Source organism: Schistocerca gregaria, chromosome 5 (assembly GCF_023897955.1).
Source record: "Schistocerca gregaria isolate iqSchGreg1 chromosome 5, iqSchGreg1.2, whole genome shotgun sequence".
In the NCBI taxonomy this organism is placed as follows: domain Eukaryota; kingdom Metazoa; phylum Arthropoda; class Insecta; order Orthoptera; family Acrididae; genus Schistocerca; species Schistocerca gregaria.
In genome coordinates this window covers 166,343,735-166,365,134 of record NC_064924.1, presented here as the reverse complement: position 1 = coordinate 166,365,134, position 21,400 = coordinate 166,343,735, and the positions used below count along the sequence as shown (strand labels likewise).

The 21,400-nt window shown below is 42.3% G+C and overlaps 1 protein-coding gene across 2 annotated transcripts in view; it reads right to left on the bottom strand.

Annotated features, from left to right (window-relative positions):
• The window catches only part of LOC126273119 (cytochrome P450 6k1-like), a 90,357-nt gene that overhangs the window by 32,862 nt on the left and 36,095 nt on the right, over positions 1-21,400 (bottom strand). For both annotated transcript variants that reach the window (XM_049976572.1, XM_049976573.1), the window contains exon 2: positions 6,331-6,591. In XM_049976572.1, the coding sequence (XP_049832529.1) occupies positions 6,331-6,550 (220 nt within the window). In that variant the 5' untranslated portion in view covers positions 6,551-6,591. The remainder of the gene's footprint in view (positions 1-6,330; positions 6,592-21,400) is intronic.

Below are 21,400 nucleotides of genomic sequence, written 5' to 3'. Positions count from 1 at the left end.
CACCCAATGTGTGAAATGATCTTAAATCAGAAACATACCAGTAGAGCGGTGCATTTGTTATACAGAATGTAAGACATATTCAAATTATACAGGTAAAAAGAATCATACTTCTTAAAGAACACCAAAGAAAATGGTATAGGTATAGATATGTAAACAGGCAGAATTCGATGCTGCGATCGGCAAGAGACAAGTGTCTGGCTCAGTTGCTTGATAAGTTACTGCTGATATATCAAGGTTATCAACGTGTACGTGAGTCTGAATGGGGTGTTATAGTCACCGCACCACCGATGGGACACAGCATCTCCAAGGTAGCGATGAAGTGGGTATCTTCTCGTACGACCATTTCGCGAGTATACCGTGAATATCAGGAATCGGGTAAAATGTCACATCTCCGTCCTAGCTGCGGCCAGAAAAAGAGCCTACAAGAACGAGACCAACGACGGATGAAGAGAATCGTCCAATGAAACAGAAGTGCATTCCTTCCGCAAGCTGCTGCAGATTACAATGCTGGGCCATCGACAAGAGTCAGCTTGACAACCATTCAACGAAAGGCCGGCCGGTGTGGCCGTGCGGTTCTAGGCGCTTCAGTCTGGAAGCGCGTGACCTCTACGGTCGCATGTTCGAATCCTGCCTCGGGCATGGTTGTGTGTGATGTCCTTAGGTTAGTTATGTTTAAGTAGTTCGAGGGGACTGATGACCACAGATGTTAAGTCTCGTAGTGCTCAGAGCCATTTGAGCCAGCCATTCAACGAAACATCATCGTTATGGCCTTTCGGAGCAGAAGGCCCACTCGTGTACCCTTGATGACCGCACGACACAAAGCTTTACGCCTCGCCTAGGTCCATCAGCACCGACATTGGACTGTCGATAACGGGAAACGAGTTGCCTGGTCAGAAGAGTCTCGTTTCAAATTGTACCGAGCGGATGGAACTGTACGGATTTGGAGACAACCTCATGTATCCATGGACCCTGCATGTCAGCAGCGGGCTGTTCAAGCTGGTGGAGGCTCTAGAATAGTGTGGGGAGTGTACAGTTACAGTGATCTGGGACCGCTGATACGTCGAGATACGGCTCTGACAGGTGACACGTGCGAAAGCATCCTGTCTGATCACCTGCATCCATTCATGTCCATTGTGCATGCCGACGGACTTGAGCAATTCTAGAAGGATAATGCTACACCCCACACGTCCAGAACTGGTTCGCAGTGGCTCCAGGAACACTCTTCTGAGATGAAACATCTCCCATTGGCCACCAACTCCCCAGAAATGAAAATTATTCAGTGTATCTGGGATACCTTGCAGCCAGCTGTTCAGAAGAGATCTCCTCCTCCTTGTAGTCTTACGGATTTATGGACAGCCCTGCAAGATTCACATTGTCAATTCCTTCCAGCACTACTCCAGACGTTAGTCGAGTCCATTCCAGGACGTGTTGCGGCACTTCTGCGTGCTAGCGGTGGCCCTACACGATATTAGGCAGGTGTACCAGTTTCTTTGACTCTTCAGTGTATCACTCATTGAATTATGCGCTATTCATGAAAATAATTTAAATAGTAGCCATATTAACAAAGAAAGCGTACTGAGCGACAAACACAATAGTCCCCATATTGTTATGCGACTGACGGTATATGATGAACTAGCTTGGTGGCACTCACTAATAAACCTGAACGCCATAGAACTTTGTTACCAGACGAGCGGTACGAGAAGGTTTCGAGGGTGACTTCATCCCCATTACCAGAAGTGACCCTGATTTCGGCAGGATGTCGTTCATGCAAGACGGAGCTCGACGTCATCGAAGCAGGAGAGTGTTCGACATCCTGGAGAAGCACTTTGGAGACCGCATTCAGGCTCTGGGGTACCCGGAGGCCACTGGCATGAGCCTCGATTGGCCTCCAAGTTCGTCGGATCTGGACACATGCGACTCATTGTTGTAGGCCTATATTAAAGACAAGGTGTACAGCAATAATCTCAAAACCATTGCTGAGCTGGAAACAGCCATTCAGGAGATCATCGACAGCATCAGTGTTCCGACACTTTAGCGGGTCATGCAGAATTTCGCTATTCGTCTGCGCCACATCATCGGCAACGATGGCAGGTATATTGAACATGTCATAACCGAAATATGACTATCTGTAGTCACGCTTCCATGTTGAACAAAATGTGTGCACGCCATAGTTTGTAACTAATTTAAGTTTTTTTCATATAGTTCAATAATTGTCACCCTGTATGTCCGCACGGTACCACCCTAGTGGCCAATGTCGGAGCCAACGTCTTGTTGCATCAATACCCTCCGCACCATTCATGTAATGCTTCACGCGGAGTTCATTCTTCATACTAATCGTAAGGTGCGAGGCCCGGACTGTACAGTAGACGAGGAGAAACAGTCCAATAAACATTTGTGAGCTGCTCTCGGGTGCGCAGACTTGTATGAGGTCTTGTGTTGTCATGGAGAAGGAGAGGTTCGTTTGCATTCTTTGTGGGGAAGAACACGCTGAAGTCTTTCTTTGATTTCCCGTGGGAAGCGCCATGCGCTTGATAGATTATCGGTGGCCGAGCGGTTCTAGGTGCTTCAGTCTGGAACAGCGTGACCGCTACTGTCGCAGGTTCGAATCCTGCCTCGGGTATGGATGTGTGTTATGTCCTTAGGTTAGTAAGGTTTAAGTACTTCTAAGTTCTAGGGGACTGATGACCTCAGAATTTAAGTCCCATAGTGCTCAGAGCCTATTTTTGAACCGTGCCGAACCGGGCAAGCAAATGTGTACAGATGATTCTGTGTCGCTCTTTATGCCCTTAAGTTTGGTGGCGAGGAACCTAGCGGTCACACACCTTTGAGTATCCCAACTGATGGGCGAGTGCGTCAGCACTTCCTGTTGTACACTAAGGTGTTTGATCACCTCGAATGAGTGTGTCCGCACGTTCCAACATCGCAAGAGTCACAGGTGTGCGCGGCCGGCCGGCACTCGGGAGATTGACAAATTTGAGCGACGCTGTTGCGATAATGACAGACGACTCGCCCAGCGGTTCACCGTGCTTTTGTTCTCTGACAGTTCTCCGTAGACATCATGCTAGCGCCTATGAATATCTGCGATGCTTTGGTTCTCCGCTTAAAGAAACTCAGTGACAGCTCTCTCTGCCGCTATGTCCCATAACATACACCGCATTTTTTTTTAACCGAAATGGGCCGAGAAAAAATGTGTTACATTACGAATCCTTTCAGTTACACAAAGTCTTTTGAAGAAACCGGGGTACCACGTTCTCTCGTAGTCCCGTTTTGTATGGTTTTGATACCTGATTTGAAGGAAGTTCTCACTTCATGTTCTATCACAAATTTACAAAAAAATTAGTTTTTCTTACTTAATTGAGTTGAAAGGGTGGTTACTTAGCAAACATTACCACGTAGAGTAATGCTTCCACGGAGGGTGTTCTGAGTAACAGGACCTTTTGTGGAATGGCGTATAGGCGGCCACAACGGACAGCCAGGGGCCAATACAACCGCCCAAAACTAAAAGTTATCTGTTCCGCTTTTACTGTTATTCATGCCAACAAATATTGAACGTAACTATAATTAACGATGAATCATTATAAACAATAATAATATTCCTAATTAACAATAAAGGTAATAATTACCATACATTAATAAATAATCATTTTTTTTAAGTAACAGAACAGTTAATTTTCCCTGCGACATGGAGAGACCAACACAGTCAGCGAATTACGACAAACTTTCAAAACTGCTGCGACTTCCTATCAACTTCTAAGGTATAGATTGAGGAGATGAGTTTAGAAGGAAAATCCACCTGATGCTGACAACAAGAAGGTATTTGGAGTTTGTCGGTGTGAGTGTTTACCTCAAAACAAGAAAAGGAAATATATAATCGTCTCCTATTGTCGGAGAGAAGATTTATCGTCATGACTGTTAACAAACTGTGATGGGCAGCAATTGAACTGGCAGAGGGAAATCATCTTTCTCATAATTTTAATAAGTAGAGTAGAATGGCTGGGAAGTGATGGACTGGTGATTTGCGGAAACAGTTTCCAAGACTGACGTTGAGACCTAGTGACTAGGATGCGCTATGTGGGTCCACAAACAATATGTGGCTATTGATGAGAACGAAAACGAGTATTTATGAGATAAGTGTGCTGAAAAAAATTCGAAACTCTTCACTTTTTCTCGGTAGTAATAATGAATTTGTTCTTGAAAACATCATTATTTTGTGCAATGTTTTTACTCTCAACACGTAATTTGCGCGGTAATAAGTTCTTTCCCTCTCAGTGCGGTGTTTCAAAGCTGAAAATGGTTTTCTCAATTTATTTAGCCTTTCTTACCTGTGGTCAATGTGTTTGTCCCGTGGGGCATACTGGCCTCTTACATATTTTTTGGGTTATTGATTATTTAGGAACTTTCGTTTTTCCAACGAGAATGAAAAAAAATCGAGCAGATGGGAGAATAGTTTGATTGTACACCCCGAGATTTTAGTGGTCGACTGCTTCTTGCTAAAAAAAGAAAAAAAATCACCAAACGTAGGATCACCGTCATAACCGCTCTTTCCCTGCCTCAGATAACACCTGAGTATAATGACAGAGGATGTCGATGAAAGTTCAGTTTACGTACAAATCTCATACAAGGAACCCGCAAACGTTTATCCACGAATGTCTCTGGGGAAAACTGCGATCTGCTCTATCCTTTGTTTAACTCGGACCCTAAACCTTTTGGTTTAATGACGATATCCCGATGAGGAGCTCTGAAAGACCTAAGTCGAAACAAGGCCCTGGATGTAGACAACATTCCATTAGAACTACTGATAGCTTTGGGAGAGCCAGCCCTGACAAAACTCTACCATCTGGTGAGCAAGACGTATGAAGCAGGCGAAATACCCTCAGACTTCAAGAACACTATAATAATTACAAACCCAAAGAAAGCAGGTGCTGATAGATGTGAAAATTACCGAACTAATAGTTTAATAAGCCACGGCTGCAAAATACTAACACGAAATCTTTACAGACGAATGGAAAAACTGGTAGAAGCCGACCTCGGGGAAGATCAATTTGGATTCCGTAGAAATGTTGGAAGACGTGAGGCAATACTGACCTTACGACTTATCTTAGAGGATAGATTAAGGAAAGGCAAACCTATGTTTCTAGCATTTGTAGACTTAGAGAAAGCTTTTGACAATGTTGACTGGAATACTCTCTTTCAAATTCTGAAGGTGGCAGGGGTAAATACAGGGAGCGAAGGGTTATTTACAATTTGTACAGAAACCAGATGGTATTTATAAGAGTCGAGTGGCATGAAAGGGAAGCAGTGGCTGGGAATGGAGTGAGACAGGGTTGTAGCCTATCCCCGATGTTATTCAATCTGTATATTGAGCACACAGTAAAGGAACCAAACGAAAAATTTGGAGTAGGAATTAAAATCCATGGAAAAGAAATAAAAATTTTGAGGTTCGCCGATGACATTGTAATTCTGTCAGAGACAGCAAAGGACATGGGAGAGCAGCTGAACGGAATGAACAGTGTCTTGAAAGGAGGGTATAAGATGAACATCAACAAAAGCAAAACGAGGATACTGGAATGTAGTCGAATTAAGTCGGGTGATGCTGAGGGAGTTAGATTATGAAATGAGACACTTAAAGTAGTGAAGGAGTTTTGCTACTTGGGGAGCAAAATAACTGATGATGGTCGAAGTAGAGAGGATATAAAATGTAGACTGGCAATGGCAAGGAAAGCGTTTCTAAAGAAGAGAAATTTGCTAACATCGAGTATAGATTTAAGTGACAGGAAGTGGTTTCTGAATGTATTTGTATGGAGTGTAGCCATGTACGGAAGTGAAACGTGGACGATAAATAGTTTGGACAAGAAGAGAATAGAAGCTTTTGAAATTTGGTGCTACAGAAGAATGCTGGAGATCATATGGGTAGATCAGATAACTAATGAGGAGGTATTGAATAGAATTGGGGAGAAGAGGAGTTTGTGGCACAACTTGACTAGAAGAAGGGATCGGTTGGTAGACACGTTCTGAGGCATCAAGGGATCGCCAATTTACTACTGGAGGACAGCGTGGAGGGTAAAAATCGTTGAGGGAGACCAAGAGATGAGTACACTAAGCAGATTCAGAAGGATGTAGGCTGCAGTAGGTACTGGGAGATGAAGAAGCTCGCACAGGATAGAGTAGCATGGAGAGCTGCATCAAACCAGTCTCAGGACTGAAGACCACAGCAACCCCAATCGCGATGAGGTCATCACAATGCAAATTGGTCTACACGTAAAAAATATGGGATTAAGCAATGAAAGTGAAATTTGAAGACAATGTAGCCGCTGTAATGAAATACAGTACCTTTGTGTAGATCGTAGACTTCCTTCATTGTCAGCTCCAGACGACTTTGGGCCAGAAAGGTCTTTCGAATGTTCCCGAAAGGGAACTGGGGTTCTACCTGGAAGACGCCCTTGCGAGTCCAGTACTGGAATCTGTTGGCGAACCACAGGTAGGTAGCCGTGAGCGCCACCAACGCCACGGCCACCAGCTCGGCCAACCAAGACTCCAGGAAGACGGCCATTACGTCACAGGCGCGGCGCTACCCACCTGCTGCCAGCAGTACTGAAACAACAAAGCGTGCAACGTACAGACTCGATCAGTTTTCATAACGCATGTAAACAAAGCAAATTGCGGAACCAGATTTTTTATCAATACATAGTATTGAAAACACGATGTTTGTTAGTTATTTACACGTCCCTTAGAGCGTGTTGTTGTTGTGGTCTTCAATCCGAAGACTATTTTGATACAACTCTGCGCTCTACTCTATCCTGTCCTCTACATCTGCGAATAACTATTGCAACTTACATCCTTCTGAATGTGCTAACTTCTCTCCAGTACTAACTTGGTGACTCATTGGTGTCTCAGAATGTCTCCTATCAACCGAAACCTTCTTCCAATCTGGTTGTGTCACGAATTTCTTTTCTCCCCATTTCTCTTCTGTACCTCCTCAATAGTTACGTGCTGCCACGCAGGATCAGCCGAGCGGTCTAGGGCGCTAGGGCGCTGCAGTCATGGACTGAGAGGCTGGTCCCAGTGGAGGTTAGAGCCCTCCCTCGGGCACGGGTGTGTGTGTGTTTGTCCTTAGGATACTTCAGGTTACGTAGTGTGTAAGCTTAGGGACTGATGGGACTTAGCAGTTAAGTCCCATAAAATTGCACACACATTTGAACATTTGAGTTGCGTACTCTATTTGTCTAACCTCCAGCATTCTTCTGTAGCACCACATTTCAAAAGCCTCTATTTCCTTCTTTCCTAAAACATTTATCGTCCATGTTTCACTTTTAAACATGGCTAAACTCCATACAAATACTTCCAGAAAAGATTTACTAACTCTAAATTCTATAATCTATGTTAGCAAATTTCTCTTTCTCAGAAACTCTTTTCTTACCATTTTCATCTGCATTTTATATTCCCTTTATTTCGGCTGTTATCATTTAGTGTATGCCTAAGGATCAAAACTCATCTACTTCTTTGTCTCGTTTCCTAATATAATTCCAGATGCATCACCTAATTTAATTCGACTACATTCATTTACCCTTGTTTTGCTTTTATTGATAATCATCACATATTCATCTTTCAACACACTGTCCACTCCATCCAACTGCTGCAGCAAGTCCTTTGCTGTCTCTGACAGAATTATGTCATCAGCAAACCTCAAAGTTTTTGTTTCTTCTCCCCTTAATTCCTTCTTCAAATTTTGCTTTCATTCCCTTTACTTCTTCGTCAACGTACAGACTGATTAACATTGGGGGAAGGTTACAATCCGGTATCACTCCCTTCTCAACCAATGCTTCCTTTTCATACCCCTCGCCTCGTTTCCCTGCTATCTGTTTTCAGTACAAGTTGTGAATAGTATTTCGCTGCCTGTATGTTACCCTTGCTACCTTCACTGTTTTTAAGAATGTATTCCACTAAACTTCATCAAAAGTCTTCTGTAAGGCTACAAATGCAATAAACGTAGGGTTGCCTTTTCTTAACCAAACTCACAAAAGAAGTCGCAGGGTCAGTACTGCCTCCTGTGTGCCTTCATTGCTCTGGAATCCAACCAGAGCTAGGCTTCTACTACTTTTCCCTTTTTCTGTAAAAAATTCGTGTCAGTATTTTGCGGCCATGACTTATTAAACTGATAGTTCGGTAACATTCACACTTGTCAGCACCTAAGTTATTTGCTATTAAATCAATACATTTTTATTGAATTCTGAGGGTATATCACCAGTTTCTTATATCTTGCAATCTAGACGGAAGAGTTTTGTCATGCCTGGCTCTCCCATAGCTATCAGTACTTCTGGGGGAGTGTCGTCTACTGCTTGGGTCGTATTTCGACTTAGGTCTGTGATCCGTCAAATTCTCCTCGCAGAATCATATCTCCCATCTCATCTTCATCTATATCATCTTCCATTTCTATGGTATTGCCTTCCGAGTTCATCTCCTTGTATAGAACGTATAAACAATTTTTTCATTGAAATTATGTGAAACTGTCAGTTTATAGGATATGTATACATGATACATAACATTGATGAAAGCATCATTGTTTTAGCCGTACTCGTGCTAATACACTTAAAAACAAAGCTTTTTATTCTATTTTATATATTTTATTTTATTTTTACAGGCTACCAGTTTTTAAATAGAAATTCTTCCTTAGAACTGAAGGAGTTGTCAGGAGAAATGATTTTAGGTTAGATTTAAAACTTGTCTTGCTACCTGTCAGAAGTTTTATGTTATTGGGCAAATGATGAAATTTTATGTTGCTGTATATTGAACTCCTTTTTGTGTCACTTACAGAATTAATAATGGCTAATGAAAAACACATTTTTTCCTCTAATGTTGTAGGTACAGATGTCAACTGTTCTTCTCGAGTTGCGGTGCATTATTTGCGACGGTGCATTTTAAAATGTCTTAACTCGTTAAAGAGATCCCTAAATGACACCCGCGGATGTACAACTCACATTACTCTTTCTACTTGCCTTTGCGCAATTAATACTTTCTTTATAACTAGTGAGTTAACTCAGTGAATGATTCCATGAGACATTATTGAGTAGAAACACGCAAAATACGTCACGAGGTTGATTCGTTTGTTTCAAGGACCAGCAATTATACCAAGAGCAAAAGTAGCTGAATGTAACTGTCTGAGAAGCTAAGTAATACGCTTGTTCAACTTCAAGCTTCCATCAACATGTAAATCCAAAAATTTGAAGCATTCTACCCTATTTTCTGAAGTGTATTCTTGTGCTACGCCAGTTGTTGGTATGCCTCTATTTTTTGTCAGTATATGAAATTATAACGTAAAAGTAATCACAGATAAAAATAAAATATTCATAAATCCGAAAAAAGTCGCTCCATAAGTTTAAATAAACGCAATCAACAATACAATAAGAATCAGCTTACTTTTTCAAGTATCTCCTCCACAGAATAGAAAGAGTGAGCCATCAGAAAAATCTTTAGTTTCGATTTGAAAGAGCGTGGATTACTGATAAGATTTTTTAATTAGAGTGGTAGCTTACTGAGAATGGATGCAGCAGTATACTGCACACCTATCTACGCAAGAGTTAAGGAAGGTCGATATAAAGGAGGTTTGTTTGCTGCCGAGTATTAACCGAGTGAACGCTGCTTATTCTTGGGAATATGCTAAGAGGCTAATTAATGTCAACATACGCAGACTCGTGAACATGGGTCGACAAGAGGTTCGTTAACTTACACCACTTATTGCCCGAACCGCCCGTTTCTGAACCAAAAACATCCTTTTAGAATGCGAAGAGTTACCCCAAAATCTAATACTATACGACATAAGCGAAAGAAAATTAGTAAAATAGATAAATTTTCGTGCCGAACGATCACTCACTTCAGATACCATTCGAATAGCAAAACGGCAGCATTAAGTCTTCGAAGAAGATCCTGAACGTGGGCTTTCCACGACAGTTTACTATCTATCTGAACCCATATAAATGTGAACCGTTCAATTTCACTAATCATATGACCATTCTGTGAAATTAGAACGTCCGGTTTTCTTGAATTATGTGTCAGAAACTGTAACAACTGTGTCTTACTGAGATTTAGCGTTAGTTTATTTTCAACAAGCCATAAATTTAGGTCATGAACTACACTGCTTGATACCGAGCCAGTGTTGCACACAACATTCTTTACTACCAAGCTAGTGTCATCAGCAAACAGAAATAGTATTTGAGAGTTACCCATAATACTAGAGGGCATATCATTTATATAAATAAGGAACACGAGTGGCCCCAACACTGATCCCTGGGGCACCCCCTCTTGACTGTACCCCACTCAGACCAAACATCACAGCTATTCTCAACGTTGTGAGTAATGACTTTTTGCTGTATGTTGTTAAAGTAAGAGGTGAACCAGTTGTGAGCTACTCCCTGTATTCTGTAATGGTCAAACCTCTGCAGCAATATTTTGTGATCAATACAATCAAACGCGTTAGTTAACTCAAAAAATATGCCTAGAGTTCGAAACCTTTTGTTTAATCCATCCAGCACCTCACAGAGAAAATACAATCTAGCATTTTCAGTTGTTAAGTGACTTATAAAGCCGAACTGTTCATTTGACAGGAAATTGTGTGATATAAAATGATCAATTATTCTTACATACACAGCCTTTTCAATGACTTTAGCAAACACTGATGGCATAGAAATAAGTCTAAAATTGTCTTCATTATCCCTTTCTCCCTTTTTATAAAGCGGCTTTACTACTGAGCAGTTCAGTCATTCAGGAAACTGACGATTCCAAAATGAAAAATTACAAATGGTTCTAATGGCTCTGAGCACTATGGGACTTAACATATGAGGTCATCAGTCCCTTAGAAGTTAGAACTACTTAAACCTAACTAACCTAAGGACATCACAAACATCCAAGCCCGAGGCAGGATTCGAACGTACGACCGTAGCGGTCGCGCGGTTCCAGACTGTCGCGCCTAGAACAGCACGGCTACCACGGCCGGCGGAAAAATTACAAATATGGCTATATACAGGGCTAACATGTGCAGCACAGTACTTTAATATTCTTCTAGGTACTTTTTTATAACCAAGAGAATAAAGTTATAATGAAATCTAGACCTTTCGCTGCTTACAGGCGTTGATAAATATAAACGGGAACAGTCGAAAATTGTGTGCCCCGACCGGAACTCGAAACCGCGACCTCCTGCTTACATAGCAGACGCTCTATCCGACTGAGCCATAGAGGACACAGACGATTGTGCGACTGCAGGGACTTATCTCTGGCACGCTCCCCGTGAGACCCACACTTTCCAACTTTCTGTCCACACACTACATTTGTAGTGCCCCTGTCCACCATATCATTATTGGCGGCAGTCACTGTACTGATTCCCGTAAGAGTTCGGGCAATTTTGAGTGCATCCGCACTGAAGACGATGACTGGCCGGTAAGCCTTATCTCTATGAAGCTGGTATCTGTACAGATATCGTTGGTGATACTGCAGCTACCGAAGAATTAAGTTATAATCAGATCTAGACCTTTCGACTGCCGTGAGTGATGAGTATGGTGGGCAGAGGCACTACAAGTGTAGTGTGTGGACAGGAAGTTGGGAAGTGTGGGTCTCACGGGGAGCGTGCCAGAGATAAGTTCCTGCTGTCGCACTGTTGCCTGTGTCCTCGATGGCTCAATCAGCAGGACGGTAACTCAGCGTGTTCGGTCAGGGGGTCTGTAATTAAAAAAATAAACTGAGTTAATGGATCAACGGCGAACTGAAACAGGTGTCTTGCAACGTTCGCCCCGAGCAGATGCAATGATCGAAAACGAACAAAACGAGATTACAAAAAAAAGTCCTCTAGAGCGTATGCCATGTAAGCAGGAGGTCCTTGGTTCCAGTCCCGATCGGGGCACACATTTTACAATTGTCCCCGTTGCTATTTATCAACGCCTGTAAGCAGCGATAGGTCTAGAATTCATTATAACTTCATTCTTCGAGAGCTGCAAGGTCACCAATGATATCTGTACAGATACCAGCTACATATAACCATGAGAGTCCTTAGTCTTCAGTGATTCAATTATTGACTCAACCTCCCCCTTGTCTGTATCACAGAGGAGTATTTCAGACATCAATCTCGGAAAGGCATTTGCCTTGAAAATTATATGATTCCCTGTAGAAACTAAATTTTTATTTAATTCACCAGTAATGCTCAGAAAATGATCTTTAAATACGGTACATATATGTGATTTGTCAGTAACAGATATATTTTACTTCCAACTGACTTTATATTGTCGATCTTGTGCTGGTGATCAGACACGTCCTTCACAACTGACCATATGCTTTTAATTTTGTCCTGCTAATTAGTTATTCTATTTGCATACCACATACCTTTGCATCCTAATAACATTTTTAAGCACAATACAGTATTGTTTGTAATGGGCTACTGCAGTTTGATTGTGACTACTTCTAACATTTTGATCTAATTCCCGTTTTGTTCTACATGATATCCTTATCCCACTAGTCAGCCACCCGGCCTGCCTTTGAATGCATGAGGAATGTGTTAAGGAAAGTATTATATTTATCATCTATGTTATCAGCACTATAAACATACAGCAACTCTTGTCCCTTGACAAGGTTTAGAAAAACTCTGAATTGCTGTTGGATTAACTTTCCTACATAGTTTGTAGTTACATGTGACATTCATTTGAGTACAACAGCCTTTTACTGTTTAAATTTGTGCATCATGGTTTGAAAGGCCATTCAGCTTTTTACTGACAGAATGCCGATCTATTAACGAAGAATGAATAAAAATATTGTCAATCGTTGTGTTACTGTTCCCCTGCACCCTAGGTGGAAAAGACAGAGTCAGCATCAGATCATATGAATTTAGGAGATCATCCAACATCTTTTTCCTTCCACCACTATACACAAAATTTGTATTGAAGTCACCACATATAACTAATTTGCTGGTACTTTCTACAAAGTGAATCAAGTGCCCTCTCTAGCTTGAGCAGAAATGCTCTGAAGTCAGAGTTACAGGACTTATAAACAACAACAATTAGAAGTTTAGTTTCACTAAATTCAACTGCCCCTGCACAACACTTAAATATCTGTCCAGTGCAATGAGGTGATGCGTCTACGGACTCAAAAATTGTAACCAATCTGCCACAGGCCGTGCATTATGAACATGTGCTCAATCGTGTTGAAAGATGCAGTAGCCATCCCCGAATTGCTCATCAACAGTGGGAAGCAAGAAGGTGCTTAAAACATCAATGTAGGCCTCGCTGTGATACTGCCACGTAAAACAACAAAGGGTGCAAGCCCTCTCCATGAAAAACACGACCACACCATAACACCACAGCCTCCGAATTTTACTGTTTGCACTACACACGCTCACAGATGACGTTAACCGGGAATTCGCCATACCCACACCCTGGCATCAGACCCCCATATTGTGTACCGTGATTCGTCACTCCACACAACGTTTTTCCACTGTTCAGTCGTCCAATGTTTACGCACCTTATACCAAGCGAGGCTTCGTTTGACATTTACCGGAGCGATGTGTGGCTTATGAGCAGCCTCTCGACCATGAAATCCAAGTTTTCTCACCTCCCGCCTAACTGTCATAGTACTTGCAGTGGATCCTGATGTAGTTTGGAATTCCTGTGTCATGGTCTGCATAGATATCTTCCTATTACACATTACGACCCTCTTCAACTGTCGGCGGTCTCTGTCAGTCAACAGATGAGGTTAGCTTGTACGCTTTTGTGCTGTATGTGTCATTTCACGACTTCACTTCACTATGGGAACAATGGACCTAGGGATGTATAGGAGTGTGGAAATCTCTCATACAGACGTATGACACAAGTGACACCCACTCACATGAACACGTTCGAAGTCCGTGAGTTCCACGGAGTGCCCCATTCTGCTCTCAGGTTCTCTAATGACTACTGAGGTCGCTGATATGGAGTATCTGGCAGTAGGTGGCAGCACAATACACCTAATATGAAAAACGTATGTTTCTGGGGGTGACCAGATACTGTTGATCACATAGTGTATCAAGTTGAAATTTATTCCACGGCTAATGTCCTCGGTCCCTTGGCGATATAAAAAATTTAAAGTTATATGTCAATGCAAGCAAAAGATAATGCAAGCAACAGATACGGCTATTTACGTCACGCATTTTGATATCTTAACACTGTCAGTACCGATAACAGCAATAATCACAGAAAATCTCGATTCCCGGGATGGCTGAACTATCAATATACATAATTAAGTCTGAAGCACGACGATGTGGGAAAGATGAGTGCCAGGTCGCCATACAAGTCTCTTCAGCACTACCAGATTCTGTCGTTGTTGCGCGAGCACAGCAAACACTGACGGTTAAGAAAAATAAATGCCTTCGACAGAATCAAGCAACCTTCGGGCTACAAATGAGAGTGCGCAAATATTTTTGATATTTGGTTTTGTAAAGAACAGTGTAGGATGTTAAACAATTATGGCGTACGTTTAATATCTATATTCAATGAAATATGGAACTACGAAATGGATGTTGCGGCTTTTTTTCATACAAAGTCACAAGCTGCGACATCGACGCGAAAAAAACACAGTGAGCCGTATATGTAATAAGTTTCCTTCAATTTACGTCTATCGTCACAATCTATTCTGTTTAACAGATTACCGGTTTCGGTCTTTAATGACCATCATCATGGCTGCAGTGCATTAGGACTTTGTTTTTATGAGACAGATCTGATGATGGTAATTAAAGACCGAATACGGTAATCTGTTAAACAGAAAAGATTTGTGACCATAGACGTAAATTAAAGGAAACTTAATAATACGGAGTGTTCTGTAAAGAACTGTTTACGCCAAAGCTAATGTACTTCACTCGATATGTCTATCAGAAGCTGAAGTTTTCCATTTTTAAAGGCTATCCATTAGAATAAACACGAAATATTTTGGTATTGTAAGTAGATTGTTTAGGTTTTTATAATGGTAACGCCACGTAGCGCTCTGTATTAAAATCGCTGACTACGTTGTGTGCAGTCTGTGGCTGGCTGGACTCATTGTTGGAATATTCGCTAGTGTAGTGTTGGGCAGTTGGCAGTTGGATGTGAACAGCGCGTAGCTTTGGGCACTTGGAGGTGAGCAGCCAGCAGTGGTGGATGTGCGGAGAGAGAGGTCAGAGTTTTGAGAGGTTACTGTCAGCGGAAGATCTGGACGTGTGTCCGCCAGAAAAAGGAAATTTGTAAAACTGGATGTCACGACTTTCGAACAGTATTAAGATAAATACATTGTTTGTTCTCTATCAAAATCTTGCATTTGATAACTATGCCTATCAGTAGTTGATGCCTTCATTAGTTAGAAACGTTTATTCAGCTGGCAGTATTGGAGCTCGCTGTATTTCAGTAGTTTGAGTCGAAGATTTTTGTGACCTAAGTGATTCATGAAAGGTATAGGTTATTGTTAGTCAGGGTTGTTCTTTAGTGGGGATTATTGAAAGTCAGATTGCGTTGCGCTAAAATATTGTGTGTCAGTTTAGTGATAATCAGAATAAGTAAAGATAAAACTGCCTGAGTACGTTGCGTTTTACTCAGCAGTTTCTGTATCAAATAACGTAGAATTTTACCAGCACCCTCTTTCTTCATTTTCAAAGGGGACGTTTCAGTATATATGAATGCACGATCAGAAGGAAACCGCGGCGCATGTGACGCCAGCAAGAGGGATAATTTAAATCATATTCATGTTTTCTGAATTAGACGCTTGTCTTACCCGCGCAGTTCGCAAACATAATTTGCGTTGAAGAAAACCAAGGAGGTTCTGAAGTGTGGTGAACCGCCAATCTTCTGATAACGCACCTTAACACGCCCCTTTCATTTTTCAGCCTGGATTCGAATCAACTGCATTATCTCGAAGGCAGTTTCCGCAGTACGGACTCCTTTTATACACGCCAAATTTGCGACAAGAGCTCTCACAGAGTGTGGAGGGTATGGATGTATAAACATTTATGATCATATTTAAGTAAAGCTAAAAGTCTAAGGTGAAAACGTAGTCCTTAAAAATGTTACTTTTCTCTGAACACATTAAAATATTACATTCGGTTATTAGACTGTAATGATTAAGCAAGTGGGCTGCAATGAGCATTTAGAAGTACTGTTCATAAGTTGGTAACGTTATGAAAAGAGACTCATCTGACCAAATGACGTTCTTCCATTGTTTGACAGTCCAGGTTTTATGGCTTTGCGACTACATTTTCCTATTACAGGCGTTTGCATCACGGGTGAGTTCTGGAGCACCCTTCGTGTTGTTTTGGTGTTGACAGGTTTCGCGAGTGAAACACCCAGTTCTCCAGGGACTTTTCAGCTGTAGTTCTGTTACTTTTCCTCACAGTACTTTTCAATCACTACACACACATTTTCCGCATTGTGACCTAGAGGTGACGTCTTCCTGCTTTCCCCGTATTCGGTATAAATCTTTGATACAGTGCCTCTTGAAACATCAAACATTTCGGCTACTTTGGTATCGTCCCGCACTGATGTTTAGTGAAAAACAGACGAGCTTGTCGATTATTGGACCAGATCTGCGATTAGATTCAAGACTTCCCTGGCATAGAACTCAACACGTAGCTCTTAATAGAGTAAAATCGGCAGAGGTAAAGGTAATTTCCGGAGTACCGCAGCGAAGAGTGACAGCACCGTTACCGTTTCCAATGTACATAAATGATAGAATAGGAAGAGTGGGACGCTTTGTAAGACGTTCGCAGATGATGCGGTTGTCTACAGTAAAGTAACAAGGCCAGAAGACAGTATCGATTCGTAGAATGACCTGCATGGCGCAGACTCTGCCAAGTGAATCGCAAACGTAAATGAATGTAACATATTGCGCATGCGTAGGAAAAGGAAGCCACTACTGTACAACTACACTATTGATGAGAAACTGCTGGAAGCAGTATCTATCATAAAATATCTAAGAGTAAGTATCCAAAGCAACCTTAAGTGCAATGACCGTGCAACACAAATAAAAGGAAAAGCAGATGCCAGACAGATTCATAATAAGAATGTTGAGGAAATGTAACTCATCCACTAAGGAAGGTAGGACTGACAAAAGACAGAGAGAAATCCAACGAAGAGCGGCGCGTTTCGTCACAGGATCGTTCAGTCGGCGCGAGAGCGTTACGGCGATGCTCAATAAACTCCATTGGCAAATGTTACAGGAGAGGCGTTGTGCATCACGGAGAGGTTTACTATTGAAATTTCGAGAGAGCACTTTCAGGGAAGAGTAGAACAACGTATTATTTCCTACCACATACGTCTCCCACAAACATACTTCTCACTTGCCATTCGCGATGTAACAGAGCAGGCGCGGATCACTTAATGGTACCAAAAGTACGCTGCGTCACACACCATTAAGTGGCTTTCAGAGTATGATGCAGATGTAGATGTTACGGAAGCAATCACCTTACGAACACGAACATTCTTACAACTTTTGAATTCACTTACCTCCAGCGTAACGCACTCAATACTGTACAGAACACAGCTCTGACCACGATAGACACTTGCAACGTAATGACGACATTTCACAGGTGTCGTTGGTGGTCAAATACAACAGGCGTGGCTGGTATTTGCGTTTATGTTCAAGCAAGTATTTCTCACGATACTCCTGTGCGTTTGTCCAACGCTTTACACTACCATACGAACTTTGATCTAAATGCATGATGTGTGACTTCTAAACGACAGAACGAGCAGTAGGTCTTTGCTGGCATGTGATCAGCCTCATAACTGGCTCTGAGCTTTAGCTGCTCATAGGCCTAGGCCGGGATTGCTATAAGAGTTATGAGCAAACTTAGATGATGTGGGCCAGTTACATAAGTTTGCTGACCTAAATATTGGTTATACCTCAAAGACTAAATCAATTAAAAGATAATATCGACCTTGCAAAAAAAAGTTGAAAAAATAAACTAATATTAGATTTTAACTTCCTATCGTCCAGACGATGAGATCCTGAGACAAGAGATCGATTTGGGAAGGATAGGAAAGAAAATGTCCCAACATTTGCCTTATAGTTTTAGAGAATCTACAAGATGGGGATTTGAACCGCTGTACTCCCGCAAATGTGTCCAGTGTGTTACCACTGCGACACCTCGCTCGACAAAAAACGAGAGCTTTATACAGGTCTAAGGATCTGATAGATTGATACATTTTCGTCAAATAATTAAGGATTACACAGAATAAGAGATGTTACTTATTTACTAGTAGAAACGTCTGCGGTGCGAAAGTTAGTTTAAACACTGGCATACGCGTATTTGAAGAACTAGAAAATTTAGAATGCTAACTCAACGGATAGTAGAAAGAAATGTTTGAGGTACAAGAGCATATTCCCTCCACAGATAATTCTCACTTCTTGGGAATGACCTACTTGGGTACCTGTAAATAAACTAATATCATTTATGGCATTTGTTGGACTCAATGGAGCCTGAAACTTCCTGACAGATTAAAAATGTGTGTGCTGGACCTTTGCCTTTCGAGGGCAAGTGCTCTGCCATCTGAGCTACCCAAAAACGACTCACGACCCATCCTCACAGCTTTTAATTCTGCCAGTACCTCGTCTCCTACCTTGCAAACTTCACAGAAGCTCTTCTGCGAATCTTGCAGAACTAGCACCCATGTAAGAAAGGATATTCCGGAGACATGGCTTAGCCACAGCCTAGGGGATGATCCCAGAATGAGATTTTCACTCTGCAGCGGAGTGTGCCCGCGAAAGGCAAAGGTACCGAGTTCGAGTCTCGGTCCGGCACACAGTTTTAATCTGTCAGGAAGTTTCATATCAGCGCACACTCCGCTGCAGAGTGAAAATCTCATTCTCAATGGAGCCTATTTAAATCAACTACTGGTTGCTTGTGTGCCGAACCTATCAAAGAGCTTTTTCATGAAATCTGTGGACGATGGAAGCAGTTTGTTTATACAATAGGTTGCCATTAGTGTTTCAGTAGGTTTCGCTTACGAAATCCGGAATGCCTCAAAGAACACACAGTGTCAATGAAGATTTTGCACTATTACTAATGTGCAAAGCCATTTCTAACTTCTTACTTCCATGCTGAATGTGGCCACCAACACGTCACACAAGCTGTTGAAAGTAATTGTTCCTGCCCTGGATAATTCAAAGGCGCATATCTTCTGTCACGTACGTTATGCCGTTGCGATGCTGCAATGACAAATACTCGAAGTTCCACTACTGCACTGCACAACAACTCATTGCGTAGCGTGTTAGATTATTTCTAATTTCTATCAGGGATAGCAATTGTATTATAATTTGCCCAACAAGATGAGAAAGGAGACTAAAGTACATTTATTTATAAAAGGGTGTTATATAATGGTGTCCAAAACTCAAAGAGGAAAGTCGCATTCGCATGATGTGTCACTGCCAAATAACGTAGATCGAAGAAACTTGAAATATATACACTACTGGCCATTAAAATTGCTACACCAAGAAGAAATGCAGATGATAAACGGGTATTCATTGCGCAAATATATTATACTAGAACTGACATGTGATTACATTTTCACGCAATTTGGGGGGATACATCCTGAGAAATCAGTACCCAGAACAACCACCTCTGGCCGTAATAACGGCCTTGATACACCTGGGCATTGAGTCAAAAAGAGCGTTGATGGCGTGTACAGGTACAACTGCCCATACAGCTTCAACACGATACCACAGTTCATCAAGAGTAGTGACTGCCGTATTGTGACAAGCCAGTTACTCGACCACCATTGACCAGACGTCTTCAATTGGTGAGAGATCTGGAGAATGTGCTGGTCAGGGCAGCAGTCGAACATTGTCTGTATCCATAAAGGCCCGTACATGACCTGCTGAAATGTAGCGTTTCGCAGGGATCAAATGAAGGGTAGAGCCACGAGTCGTAACACATCTGAAATGTAGCGTCCACTATTCAAAGTGCCGTCAATGCGAACAAGAGGCGGTCGAGACGTGTAATCAATGGCACCCCATACCATCACGCTGGGTGATACGCCAGTATGGCGATGACGAATACACGCTTCAAATGTGTGTTCACCGCGATGTCGCCAAATATGGATGCGACCATCATGATGCTGTAAACATAACCTGGATTCATCCGAAAAAATTACTTTTTGCCATTTGTGCACCCAGTTCGTCGTTGAGTACACCATCGCAGGCGCTCCTGTCTGTGATGCAGCGTCAAGGGTCACCGCAGCCACGGTCTCCGAGATGATAGTCCTTGCTGCTTCAAACGTCGGCGAACTGTTCGTGCAGATGGTTGTTGTCTTGCAAACGTCGCCATATGTTGACTCAGGGATCGAGACGTGGCTGCACGATCCGTTACAACCATGAGGATAAGATGCCTGTCATCTCGACTGCTAGTGATACGAGGCCGTTGGTGTCCAGCACGGCGTTCCATATTACTCTCCTGAAACCCCCCCCCCCCCCCCCCCCGATTCCATATTCTTCTAATAGTCATTGGATCTCGACCAACGCGAGCAGCAATGTCGCGATACGATTATCCGCGCTGGTGGAGGAATGAAGCGCTATGCCACAAGAACTCGTTATCAACCTTGCGCCTAGCGTAAGAGCTCACTGCAGGGAACGCATTGTCGTCTATGCTGATCACACACTGTACTGAGAACCACGTCCCATCTTTCGTAATGTCCTGGGGACCATCTTGTATCGCGATCACGCCAGTATAATTATTGTCTTTGAATTTCTGTTCATCTCACTGCGCATTTCTATCAGATTCGTTTTGTACTGTATTGTAGGAGTTCTTTCTATGTATGGTTCAAGTTCATCGATCTATGTTACTTGGCAATGGCGCATCACAGTTTCGTATGGGGATCCCCGCCTCTTTAGTATACATCAGATCGTGTCCACGGCTTTACCGTCGTGGCAACCAGCTCCAAGATATGTAAGTTTCTGTTAAACAGAAAAGATTTGTGACCATAGACGTAAATTAAAGGAAACTTAATAATACGGAGTGTTCTGTAAAGAACTGTTTACGCCAAAGCTAATGTACTTCACTCGATATGTCTATCAGAAGCTGAAGTTTTCCATTTTTAAAGGCTATCCATTAGAATAAACACGAAATATTTTGGTATTGTAAGTAGATTGTTTAGGTTTTTATAATGGTAACGCCACGTAGCGCTCTGTATTAAAATCGCTGACTACGTTGTGTGCAGTCTGTGGCTGGCTGGACTCATTGTTGGAATATTCGCTAGTGTAGTGTTGGGCAGTTGGCAGTTGGATGTGAACAGCGCGTAGCTTTGGGCACTTGGAGGTGAGCAGCCAGCAGTGGTGGATGTGCGGAGAGAGAGGTCAGAGTTTTGAGAGGTTACTGTCAGCGGAAGATCTGGACGTGTGTCCGCCAGAAAAAGGAAATTTGTAAAACTGGATGTCA